The sequence below is a fragment of the Propithecus coquereli genome, unplaced genomic scaffold, assembly GCF_000956105.1.
Source record: "Propithecus coquereli isolate 6110/MARCELLA unplaced genomic scaffold, Pcoq_1.0 Scaffold671, whole genome shotgun sequence".
NCBI lineage: Eukaryota > Metazoa > Chordata > Mammalia > Primates > Indriidae > Propithecus > Propithecus coquereli.
Window position 1 is genome coordinate 643,775 of NW_012152741.1, and position 13,317 is coordinate 657,091.

At 49.3% G+C, this 13,317-nt stretch overlaps 1 protein-coding gene across 4 annotated transcripts in view; it reads left to right on the top strand.

The window, feature by feature from the left end:
* The window catches only part of IQSEC2 (IQ motif and Sec7 domain 2), a 76,442-nt gene that overhangs the window by 24,832 nt on the left and 38,293 nt on the right, over positions 1–13,317 (top strand). For 2 of the 4 annotated variants that reach the window (XM_012660648.1, XM_012660649.1), the window contains exons 1-2: positions 8,903–9,021; positions 10,981–11,076. The exons of the other annotated variants lie outside the window; for them this stretch is intronic. In XM_012660648.1, coding sequence (XP_012516102.1) covers positions 8,996–9,021; positions 10,981–11,076 — 122 coding nt within the window. In that variant the 5' untranslated portion in view covers positions 8,903–8,995. Of the gene's footprint in view, positions 1–8,902; positions 9,022–10,980; positions 11,077–13,317 lie in introns of those variants that run through there. 4 annotated transcript variants of the gene reach the window in all.

A 13,317-nucleotide genomic window follows, 5' to 3' on the forward strand; every position in this document is an offset into this window, starting at 1 on the left:
AATCATAAGTCACATGATGACATACATTGGGCCTTTACAACTTTCAGAAGTTTTCAGGGACTTTCTTTCGTTTGATTCTCCCGGCGACACCGTAGGTGGAAACTGGGCCGGCTTTATCATCGTTGTTTTACAGTTGAGGAAACTGAGGCTTAGGATGGTTAGGGGGTTTGCCTATAGCCAGGCAACTAATATATGGCGGAGCCAAGATTCAAACCCAGGTCTGCCTGACACCAATCCCAGAACCCTGCCCACACTGTCACCGTGGGAGCTCTCCACAGCTTGGCAGATAATAATAATCATCCTCATCCTCATCCTGATATTAGAAATTATAGCAATCATCTTGGTTCCTACTAAGAACTCTGAATATAATCTTATTTAATGCTCACAACAGCCCTATTAGGCAGGGATTACGATCCCTGATTTACAGCTGAGGAAAATGAGGTTCCGACAGAGTCAGTGCCTTGGGCTGTCTGGTTCCAAAGCCAGCATTTGTTTTACTCAGACACGTTTCCTGCCATCCATCCTGGGCCCACAGTCAAAGAGGCTATAGGGGCCCTGAGGACTCAGCAGTCGGGGAAGCGAGGGACAAAGTCAGGCTGTGGGAATGGCCTAATGTGTGGCATGTGTGGAGCAAGATGTTTCCAACGTGGCGGGAAGACCCTTTAACATGGAACCAGGGCCGGGTGGGGCCCTTTGAGGATGCTCTTGGGACCACTTGTAGATTCCTGAGTTCACTCCAGTTAGGGATCAGGGAGAGCTTCCTAGAGCAGGCAATGTGCGAGCAGGGCTATAGAGAGCTGCCGTGCAGACTTTGTATAACGAAGGTATTGCAGGAGGTGGAATCAGCACGTGGAAGAAAGCAAGGGGTGAATTTAGAGACAGAGAGCAGTTGGTGGGGCCAAAACAGATCTGGGCAGGAAAAGAGCAACTGTTATAGTTCAGAACACTGGTTGGGGCTGGGTCACAGCTACCTTCTGTCATCAGTGGGGAGCTGGGGAAAGTTGGAGGAGAGAGGCTAGGCTCTGTAGTATAGAAAGGGCAGAAATTTTGGATCCAGGCAAAGGGCTTCATTTTCGCCTAAGTTGCTTTCTAGTCATGTGACTGGACAAATTTGTCCTTTGGAACCGCAGTTTCTTCATCTAATAAGTGTTATGTGTGCATATGTGTTTGTGGAGAAGGAAGGGCTAGGAGGGTAGAAGAAACAGTGGGGAGAAGGGTTAGGCCTGGACTCTTGTGGAAACTGTATAGCAAGGAGTGAGCAGAGTAGGTAGATTGCAAACCTCCCATGGCAGGGCCCAGGCCTGAGGGCTTCTAAGTATGGGGTATCAGAGGAAGTGTGGAATCTAATTAGAGCTGAACAGCTGGTGATGGGGGAGGGCTGTGGGCAGAGGAAGGTGCCTGGACTTCCTGTAGATCTGTGAGAAGTTGTCACAGATCTAACCTAAAGACACCTTAAGCCAAGGTCCAGAGAGCAACTGGCCATGGCTCAAGGTCACAAAGCTAGCTAGTAACAGAGCCTGCTTCCTAGCTGTGTGCTCTTTGCAAAGTCCCTTAACTTCTCCAGTCCTTAGTTCCACATTGGTGAAATAGAAACAATAATCTTGACTTCTCTGGGTTGATAAGAGAACTTAAAGTAAAGCAATGCTTAGCATAAAATAGGTGGCTCAACAAATTGTAGTGCCCTCCACTCGCCCCTAACCCAAGCCACTGTCATACACTGCGTAATCAAACTGGAAAAATGTGGAGAAGTGTAGAACTTGAAAACAGAGCGGGGCAGGAGGGGCCTGCTAGAGCCCAGGCCTAGAGGTGCTGCCACAGTGAGGGTCAGGCTGGAAGGTGGGGAGGTGCTCTGGGGATGAGGCTGGGGTTGCTAGGCACACAAGGGTGAGAGGGTGAGAGCTGGAGGAGGTGGCCTGTTGCTAGGAAAGGAGGGAGAGGGTGGGGGAGCCGTTGACACTCTGTAGAGCCAGGGACGTCCCCATGGCAACCTGAGCTGCTGCAGTCAGGAGAAGTCGGAGGAGGAGCCACTGCTGGCTCTGTTCCCAGAGGAGGCCTCCCACTCTGGGCCTCCGTGCCCCCATCTGTCCGATAGGAGTTTGGATTAGATAATCTCTAAGATCCCTCCTTATTTTGACCTCCTGGCAATCTGGGATGGCTGAGACCTCACGAACCTTCTGTGGCTCCCCATCCACATGTCCAAGACTCCACCAGTCCCAAGAGCCACCCCAGCTGCATCCACCTCTTCCTCCCATGCCTCCTCTCGTTCATCTCAGCCCTCTGCGCACCCCGCCCAACTCTCTGTTCCTACCACTCCCTTTGCCTGGAACTTTGCCACTTACTGCCTGCTGAGTGCTCTCTGGCTCTGGGGGGTCCAACTCCAGTCCTGCCCACTCTGGGAAGCCTGCCCTGGCTGCCCAACTCCACCCTGGTGGCTTTCTCTCTCTTGGGCTTCTCTGGCCCCAGAGGTCTGAGCTCCTCCTGCTGTCCCTTGGTGATCACTGCTGTAATTTATCAAGCCACTTCTAAGGGCTGAACTCCACACAGGACGCCTCACTTCATCTTTACAGTGAATCTACGGTGTCATGTCCTGAATCCCCGTTTTACATATGAAACAATACTTTGAGAGCTTATGTGACTTGTCTGAGATCCCCCAGGTACTATGTGGTGGAGCCAGGTTTGGAACTTGGCCCTGTGTAATTGCTATACCCCAGGCCTGAGGTGGGGGTGTGATTCATCGTCCTAATCGGCAGCAGCAGCAGGACTTACTGAACGACGGTTAAAGCTGTTGTGTGCTGGGCACTTTACCTATATTCTCGTTTAATCTTCACACTAATCCTATAGGGCATATGTTCTTGTCATTTTACAGATGAGAAAACTTAGGCTTAGAGAGCTAAAATAATTTACCCCATGGCAGAATTAAGATAGGCATGCAGACCATCAGATTTGTGATCTGTTAGCCACTATCCCGTGGCCAACCCAGTTGTATTCCAGAAGCACGTACGGAGCATTCCCTATATAGCAAGCTTGTTTTGGGCCACCCGTGGGGTGACGGAAGCGGGCAATGGGGGTCCCTGCCAGTGGGGGGCTCTCAGTCTGAAGTTGCTGCAGGCACAGATGAACCAGCCTGGGCAAGCCCTGATGGGAGTGTGGTAATGAGGTAGACAGCCAGTGTGTAAGGAGTGTAGACGGGGCAGAGTTGGGTTCTGACAGTGGGATGGAGGAGGAGGAAGGTGGGGGGGAGTCGGGGTAATTTTCCCAAAGGAGGTACCTTTCCAGGAAGCTCAAGAGGGGCGAGAAAGGGTAAGAGGTTCTTCTTCTCTCCCCTTCCTCTCTGTGTTCTCCTGCCCCTGCTTGGCCCAGCCCCAGGAAGTGGGTGACCCCTAAGCTGGCTGAGTGCCTGGTTGGCACCAAAATAAACTTGCCTTCTCTCTCTTCCCCTCCCCTTGCCTCTGTCCCCTCTGTCCTGGCTTTAATTAGCAGCCCTGGGGATGAGTCACTTGGCAGCTGGGGAAGGGAGGCTGCGCAGAGCCCAGTGGAGCCTCGACTCCTGCCCTGAGCCTCACGGGCAGCACCACGGCCATCATGCTTGTGGGTGTGCGCTGCTGCATGTCGGCGGCTTCGCGTCAATGTGGCCGTGAAGAGCGCAGGGCGACACTGCATGCTGACGTGTGTCCCTTCATGGCAGGGGGTCTGCAAAGAGGCATGTCTGGTTGTTGCTGCATTTGTTTCTGTGTGTCACCGAATGTCAGCGTGTGTGAGTGTGTGGCTGTAATGTGTGGCCGTGGTAGCAAGTGTCAGGAAATGAGGGAGATTTTGGGTGAACAAACACAAATGCCATATAATTGCATTCGCCCCTGTCTATGTAATTATTCTTTATGCAATTTTGCTTATGCAAGCCCTGCACTTATATTCCCAATTTTCACTTGTCTTCGTCTGGGTACATTTTGTTGCAGGGAACAGAAGCCCACTCAAACTAGCTCGAGAATAAAGGGTGGAGTGGGGGGGACTATTGTGAGGCTACATCTCACAGAATCTAAGAACAGTAAATGAAGTAGGGCCAGGCCTCACACCAGCTGGAAGTGGGACCAGGAAGTCAAGGACCAAGATTACTCTCTTATTCCCTGCATCTCCTGGGCCCATGTCTTGTCTCTCTCTCTCTCTCTCTCTCTCTCACAGCTTACTGGTCCCTGTAATCCCTTTTTCACTGACTCCTCTCTCTGGACTGGCTTCTTCTGCTTGCACACAGCCTATTATGGCCGCCAACCTGGAAGCTATGTGACCTTCCAGCTTTAGGGTCCACCCCTTCCTGACCACAGTGATTCTGTCCAGCCCGTGGCAACATAAGGCAGTAAGGGCCTGTAGGTGGGAGTCGATTCCCTTAGAAGTGGATGAGGGTAGAGAGGCAAAATACTTGCTACTTGGCATTTCTTCTACAACAAACACACTTTTTATGTGCACACAAGTGAGGTCAGAGCCTGGGGGGGTAGTCCACTCAGAGACCCACGATTGCCTGTCCATCAAGGTTTAGCTCTGTAGTTTATAGCAAGATGACCTTTGCTCACTATGTTTTTGCGTCAAAACATGCTGTGTATCTAAAAATGCCCCCTTATTTGATGCCAAAACAGCTTTTAAAGGTACCGTGAATACAAATGTACAGCATTGCTACCAGCTTGTGGTGATTTTCATAGCCTCAGAACAACTGGTATAATGCTACTTATGGTGCAGCTTCTACCAAGTTCTTGGTTGCTTCAGGAATTTTTGTATTTTATTAGTTCAGTGACTGGATTTATAGTTATCTGCAGTATATAATTACAAGTACACATTATCAATATTATCAGCTTGACGCTTGAGCTTACTTTTCCATTAATACAAACCCTGCAGTTTTTATATTAATTACAGAGGGAATTAATGATTACCTTAGACAAGTTTTCACCTATGAGTAAAGAGTTTGGAACCAGCTGTGCCAGTAATGACTGTTCTCCAGACGCAGGGGCGATGCCCACAGCTCTGGCCTTGGTCCTGGCCTCGCATCCTCTAGCTGAGACTAGAGGCTTCCTACCACCTCCTTGGGGGCCTCCTGTTTCTGGCCTGGCACATAGTAGGTACTGTTGTTATTTTTTAAATGAAAAATGACAGTTTTATTATTACTGTTAAAGCCATCTTCCATATATAGATGGTAAACCTAAGTGGGAGAGATTATCCCAGGCTCAGGGCAGTCTCCTTCAACTCCTCCCTTTGCTTTTTTCGCTGCTCCAAATACTAATAATTGCTTGAATTCAGAAAATGTCTACTATATATCAGATACTGCTACAGAGCATTTGACACGCATTATCCTTAATCCTTGTGGCCACCCTGCCAAGATGGGGTGATTTACAGGTGAGGAAACCGAAACCTAGAAAGGTAAAGTGGCTTGCCTAAAGTCATCCATCCATCCATTCATTCATTTATTCTTTCATTCCTGGACAATTTATTGAGTACCTACAGTGTGCCAGATGCTGCTAAATGCAGTTGATATGGTGGCAAATAATTGAGTGATGGGCCTTGCTCTGATGAAGCCCACTGTCTTGCTGGGAAACAAACAAGGAAACAGACAATTACAGACAATTACAGGGGAAGCGTAGGGTGCTCTGGGAACATGGCGGAAGTATACCTAACCCAGCCTGAGGGTCAGGGAGGCTTCTCCAAGCTGACATCTAAGCTGGGACTTGGAAGATGAGTAGAAGTTAGCCAGGTGAGGGGTGGGGTGGGGTGGGGCAAGGTGAAATGGAGAGTGTTGCAGGCCAGAGCTGTGGGAGAGGTGTTTGGCACCTGAATTTGTGAAGAACTAAAGCTGTATCTTCAGTGAGATGGGACTGTCATGAGAAATGGCCTGGTCTGGAAAAAGGGAAGAAGGTATATTGGGGGGCTGGAACTGTGGCCCTGGTCAGTTAGGTCCTGAGCTGAGGAACTGCAGGGCCTAGCAACAGTTTCCATGCTTTCTGGGCTCCATTTGTGTGCCTGGCCCCAGAGTGCCTCCTGGGTTGGCCTGGTGCAGGATTCTAATGGCCACAGTGCCCTCTAGTGTCCACCGGCCCATCTTGCAGCCTCTGCTTCTGTGTGCATTGTCTCCCACAAACATATGTGGTGCCCTGTGCTGGGTGCTGGGGACACTGAAATGAACAAGACTTGGCTCCCGCCCTCACAGAGCTCCCGTCCGAGAAGGCAACAGGCATCTGAAAAGACAGTGTCGAGAGAAGCTGGCCAAGAGAAGAGAGGGTGGAAGGACACAAAGGAGGTGATCCTACCTGCCTGGATGGGGTCGGGGCAGGTTCCCAGAGGGCACAACGTCTAGCTGACTTTTGAAGAACAAGAGGGAGCTAGCCAGATGGGGAGGTGGCAGTGGAGGCACAGAGGGACAGTACAGGTGAAGGTGAGGCGTGGAGCGGCAGAGCATAGCCGAGAATTCCAAGGGCTTCCATCTGGGTGAGGCACAGGTTGAAGATGGGGAAAGACTAAGACTAGCTGGAGGTGGGGGGTAGAGGTTAGCTCACAGAAGGTTCTGGGATGGCAGCCACTAGCTTATCATAGGAACTTAGTGAATGGAATCATATAAGAAGATTCCCTGCCCTTTTAGGATCACAAACCCATCTGCGGATCTGGTGAAAGCTAGATATACTCTCCTCAGAAATTAATATTTTTCATACAACTTCAGGAGCTTCAGAGATACTCCCCCTCCCCATGCCTGTCCACAAACCATAGGCTTCCAAATTGCTCTCGGTATAAATATGGAAACCCTTCTTACTGAGGCCTCCGAGGCTCTGCATGGTTGGGCCCCTGCCAACATCTACAGTTTCACCTCTCTCCCCTGTGATTTTCCCACTCCGCCACGTTGGCCTCTTTGCACTTGCTGGAAATACCACCTTGGGTCCTTTGCCCAGGTTGTTTCCTCTGCCTGGAACACTCTCCCCTGGCTGCCTCCACTTTTAGCTCAGTTTAATTCCATTAGTTGGTGAATGTCTGTCTCCTCTCACTTGGATATAAGCTCCATGAGAGCAGGACATTGTCTGCCCTTAGTCACTGCTGTACTCAGCACCTGGCATGGCGCCTGGTCCACAGTATCTGTTGAATAAGTGAAAGAAGGAACTGCCAGTGCTCCGTGGTTGGGTCAAGCTCCTTGCCCTTATTTCTTTCTTCCCCTTGGTTATCACGAGTCTACCCAACACACTCAGGTATGACCGAATTCCAAAAGCGGCCCTAGATTAAGGAATAATTTGCTAGGAGTCTTCCCCCCATCCTGAAACAAACAGGCTTCCCACACGTCTCCTCTGCCTCCCTGGGAGAAGGGTCAGGCTCTCTCAGGCTCAAGCTGTGACTCTTCATCATGTACACACTTTGTGTCACTGAATCCTTACAAGAACCTGTGAGGTAGGAACTGCCACCCCTCTTCTATAGATGAACAAACCGAGCCTCAGAGTGGTTTCCCAGCTAAAAAATAGTAGAGCTGGGACTTGTACTCAGCTGAACCAGGGACCAAAAGTGTAGGTTGTTTTTGCCTCACCAGGGAGAGGAAACGGCTTGCCTAAGGTCACACAGCATCAGCCTCAGAGCCAGGACTAAAATTTCTGTCTCTCAACTCCTGCCAGGCCAAGAGAAGGGTGTGGACCAGGGCTGCAGCTCTTAGGGTGATGACTACAAATGGGCACAAGGCGAAGCTGCTATAGGAGCTAGGAGAGTTGCTTAAGGAGAGTTAAAAAAAAAAAAAAAGAAGCAGGGGCTGAGGCCAGAAGCCCTGAGGGCCAGGGCTTTAGGGGGTGGGCAGAGGGAGAGGAGGCCACAAAGGGCCCACAGATGCCAACATTGCGGTGGTCCGGAGGGCCTCTCTCCCTCTGCAGCTTTGGCTATCTTGAGAGGAACCAGCTGCCCCAGCAGGGAGGCAGGAAGGCTGGCCTGTTGCCTGTCAGCTCCTATTCCTTCTAGATCACTGGCCCCCTGGCCCCTCCCAGGGCCACCTTCTGCTCAGAACAGCTAGGGGCTGGGCTCTGGGGCCTGTGAAAGGACAGGGGCACTCTGACCTGGGTCTGTGGTACATACACTTCAGGAGCCTAAAACTTCTCTCCTTTCTCCAGCCCCACCCACATGGAGGACAGGAGATGGCTATAGTGGGTAGGCAGGGAGCCAGGCACCTGGAGTCTACTCTGACTTGCTGTGTGAACTTCAGTGAGACTCTTCTCCTCTCCAGGCCTCAATTTCCCCATCTGTAAAATCAGGCTGGGTAATTTCCTTGGAAGAACAGCCTCTTGATCGTGAGCAGCATTTCTTCTGATTTTTCCTTTTCTCTTCAGGGAACGTTTTTCTTCACCAGTCTAAAAAACAACGCAGGAAAGAGAGCTTATTGCAGTGGTAAAGAATATTGGCCAGGGCCCCATCTTGATCGCCCAAAATGGGTGATTTGAATTTTACTTGATATGGAGTGTCCCAGAACAACTCCTAAACATAGTCTCTGTGCTGAAAATGAAGATGTTTGTGAAAAGCTTCTGTGGAAAGTTTTCTGTTTCCACAAGGCAGCAATATGGCTGAGGGGACAGATTTCAGATTGGGGAATGGCTAAATCATGTCCTAACCTTGGGGTTCTGTCACTTACTAGTGGCATTACTTAACCTCTCTCCATCTCAGTTTTCTCTTCAGGAGAATAGGGCTAGATACACGAACTTGCCAGGGTGCCTGGGGACGTTCCAGCAGAGGCACGCACAGGGAGCTCAGCCTGGGGTTTGGTCCAAAGGAGTGACTGACAGCTCTGAGCTCTCCAGGCCACTTCCTCTTATGAGGAGTTCCCAGCCCTCCTGGGGGAGCAGGGGAAGTAGCCAAGTTTCCAGTTGCAGCCTGGCCTGCGGCCCAGCTGGCCTGGCCCCGCCTCCTTGGTTCCTCCTTCTAGGGAAGGGCTGGGGAGGAGGGGGTGGTGACACGGTGGAGGCACTGGCTGGGCCGGGGGGCCTGCCCTTGGGACAGGTCCAGACCTATGGAGCCCCCCAGGAGGAGCAGCAGGTAGGAACCGGGGCCCTGCAGCCTGGCCCCTTCCCTTCCTGCCCAGGCCTGGATCCAGTCCCTGGGCTGCTGATTCAGCAACCTCCTGGCTTCCTGGTTCCTGGCTCCCTCCTTGGACTCTTGGAGGCCTTTGGCTTGGGGGAGGTAGCTGGCTCGAGTGGGCGAGTCCGTGGGCATCCAGTTGCCCCGCTCTGTAAGGCCCCTGGAGCCCTGAATAGCACAGTCTGCGGCCTGTGAGGGCTGAGCCTGGCAGCTGCCCTGGTGTGCTAGCCTCGCGCTGCGCTACAGGGCTCCAGGCTCAGTCGCTGGGATTTTCTGACACCAGCATTCCAGCAGCCTAAGGATCTCTGAGTCTCAGATTCAATGAGATAATGAGCCAAGAGCTTGGGCTGGTGACTGGCACATAGATGGCACTTGACAAGCAATCACTCTGATGATGACGGTTATTCCAGAGTCTCTGATAAGAAGAGTGTCAAGGATTCTCTGCAAGATTCTAAGATTTGGGCATCCTCAAATTCGCAGCCTTTGAGAAACAGTCGCTCTGATGATGACGATTATTCTAGAGCCTCTGATAAGAAGAGTCTCAGATTCAAATATTCTCTATATGGTTCCAAGATTTGGACATTCTCAAATTTGCAGCTGGCCTTGGCCTGCAGCCACATCTGGCTTTTCCCTTAGCTTTTGAATGGCTGGCCCAACCACAACCTGCTTCCGGGGGCTTGTGGGGGAACAGGGCCTGGCTGACCTGGAGGGGCCAGCTCCACTCCCAGCTTGTCCTGGCTCTGGCCAACTGGTGTGCCCCTGGCAGCTGCACTGAGCTGGGTAGGGCAGGGACCAGGCCCTCAGCCTCACCACCCTGCTGTCCGTCCTCCTACTCCTTGCCATTCTCTGGACTTTAATCGCGGGAAGCAGGAGGCAGAGGGGCCTTTGGACCCTTCACTAGGGGTGGGAGCACAGCACCAGGGGTGGAGTATTGGCCCTGCCTTGGGGTGGGGGTAGGGGGAAGGCACCGGCCTTGAAGCAAAAGACTCCTGCTTGGAACCACCCTGTCCTCTGCCTTGCCCACCCAGCCCTGAGTCCCATCCTGTCACCAAGACCGCTGAGACCTTGTCAGCCACCTCCGCCCTCACCCCTCCTCTGCTCTGGCACTCTCTGCCTCTCCCTGGCTTCTCTCTGTATCTTTTGTGTCGCCCTTTCTCTGTCTTCCTCTTTCCCTGTCTTTCTTCTTTTCTGTCTCTTTTGGTTTCTCTCTGTCTCTCTGCCTCTCCTCCTTCAGTGTTCTACCCTCTACTACCCAGCTGGGTTCTCCCTGCTCTTGGGCCCAGAGCCTCTCCTCCCTCCTTCCTTCCTATGAGGGGTCTTCTATAAGGGGAGCCCCCAGACATCTTTTCCCCTTCTCTTTCATCCCCTTCCCTTCTCCCTACCCCTGTGGCGTCTGGTGTGAGGAGGGCTCCCTTCCCCCTTCCCTGCTGTGGTGTCCCAGCGTCTCAGTGGCCAGCCGAGGTCCCCACGGAGTCACCTGGAACACAGGAGGCCCAACCCGGCTCTTTCGTCTCTACTGCCCCCTGTTGTCGTTGTGTTCTGTATGTGGTTCGAGTGCTGTCCTCTCTTTCTTGACTTTGTGGTTTTTTCTTTTTTTCTTCCTTCCTTCCTTCCTTCCTTCCTTCCTTCCTTCCTTCCTTCCTTCCTTCCCTCCTTCCTTCTTTCCCCCTCCTTCCTCCTTTTTTTCCTCCCTCCCTCCTTTCCTCTTTTCCTCTGTCCTTCCTTATCTTCCCTCCATCCCTCTCTCCCTGCCTCCCCCCGCCCCTCTTCCACTCCTGGTCCTCCATTCTTCCCAGTCTTCTCCTTTCCCCTGCCCCACTCACTCTCACCTCCTTGTCCCTATCACCTACCCCGCCACTCCCCTCCCTGTCTCTCTCTCTGTCTCTCTCTCTCTTTCTGTCTCTTGCTGTCTCTCAGGTCCACAGCGTCTCATACTCTACACCAGTATTGCTGTCCTACTCAGGTCCTTGACTCCATGAAGCTTACCCCCTCAGGCAGGCTGGCAGAGAGCAGGTAAGAGCTAGACCTGTCCCTCCCCCAATCCCTCCCCCTTCCAGACAAATATGCAGTGTCATTGCCAGACCCCTTCTGCACCTCCCTTAGCCCCCGGTGTGTCTGTGGAATGGCTGTCTGAGTGTATGAGGAGAGTGCCTGGGAGATCATGTCAGGAGACCAAAGAGGACATTCGGAATCTATTTGTAGTTTGTCCTTCCTTAAAACAATACTTCCCTAAGAGATCTGCTCCAAAAGACGGGAGTGGTTGGTCCCAGAATATGTGACTCTTGAGCTGTTTTGAAGGATAAATAGGAGTTGGCCAACTGGGTACACTGGGGAAGGGCATTTAGGCAGAGGGAACAATCTGGTTCCCAGGTTCAAAAGTTCTCCACACCTTTGGAAAACACCATTTCCAAGTTAATTGCAAAACATATTTTACATTTTCTAATTGTAATTCAATAGAAGGAAATGTTAACAGCAACAGCAAAAAGGCTAGGCTCTCCCGCCATTTGAAAATTTAAAAATACTTGTGTTAAACAGGAAATAAGAATGGAATTTATGGACTATTTAGAATAAATGTCAATGAGAAAACTACATATCAAAACCTATGGATATGGCCATAGGGGTTCCCAGAGGAGAATATATAGTCTTAAATGTTTTTATTGGAGAACAAAACGGTTTAAATTAAATGAACTAATTATTCCACTCAAGAAGGTAGGAAAAGAACAACCAAGAAAGCAGAATAAAGTAGTTACTATAAGGCCAGGTGCGGTGGCTCAAGCCTGTAATCCTAGCACTTTGAGAGGCTGAGGTGGAAGGATCGCTTGAGGTCAGTAGTTTGAGACCAGCCTGAGCAAGAGCAAGACCCCGTCTCTACAAAAAATAGAAAAATTAGTCAGGCGTGGTGGTGTGCACCTGTAGTCCCATCTACTTGGGAGGTTGAGGCAGGAGGATCACTTGAGCCCAGGAGTTTGAGGTTGCTGCAAGCTAGGCTGATGCCACTGCACTCTAGCTGGGATGACAGAGCAAGACCCTGTCTCAATAAATAAATAAATAAGTTACTATAGATAAAACCAGAAATTAGTGAAATAGAAAACAAAAGATTTGATATAAAGAGGTGGCTTTTAAAAAGACCAACAAACTAGGTAGACCATCCTCTGGCAGACATGACTGAGAAAAAGACAAAACAATAAATAAATAAAATAAGATATGAGGGAAGAAGATTTAACCATGGATTCTCAGGAGATGAAAAAAAGTTATAAGAAAATGCTTTGTATGCTTTTATACCAATAAATGTGAAAATCTAGATGAAATGGATGGTTATTTTAGGAAACTGTAAATTACCAAAATGACTTAGGGAGGGGCAGAAAACCTGAATAGAATGGAAAAGTATAGAAGAAATAGAAAAGATGGTCAAAGTTTTCTACTCAGAAATGGCAAGTCCAATTGGTATTCTGGAAGTCCTGGTATGATGGAAGTTCTAGTGAATCTTGAAAGATAAGATAATAGGAAAAGATGGACAACTTCCCAGTTCATTCTATAAGGCTAGTATAGCTGGAAAGGTTTAGATACACACACACACACAAACAAACAAAACCAGAACTATAGCCTAATCTCACATATTAATAGAGCAGCAAATATTTTGAATAACAGATTATCAAATAAAATCCATCAGTGTATTAAAAGAAGAATATACTGTGACAAATGAAGGTTTGTCCCAGGAATGCAGGGATTGTTCAACATTAGGGAATCTGTTATTGTAATTTATTACATTAATAGATTAAGGAGAAAAGATCATATAGTCATCTCCATAAATGCTGAAAAGTGATCTGATAAAATTACACGTTCATTCTCTTTCTGCATTGGGGTAATTTGTTATATAGCAATAGATAACTAATATGGTAAGCTGGGAATCAATGAAAACTTCCTTAACTTGCTAAAGAATTTTTATCAGAAACCAAAGACAATCATCAAATGTAACAGTGAAGTACTAGATACATTTCCATTAAATTCAGGAACAAAGTATGGGATGACTGCTGTCACTGTTATTAACCAGTATTTTTTTGGAGATTTTAACCAATGGCATTAACAAAAGAAATAAGGAGTATAAATGTTGGAAAAAAAGAATCAGAATTAGTGTTACTTGGAGATAATGATTGTCTACTTAGATAAAAAAAGAATAAAACGAAAAATTTTTAGAACTAAGAAGAAAATTCAGTACAATGGGTAAATACAAGATATTTATATACATATAAAATA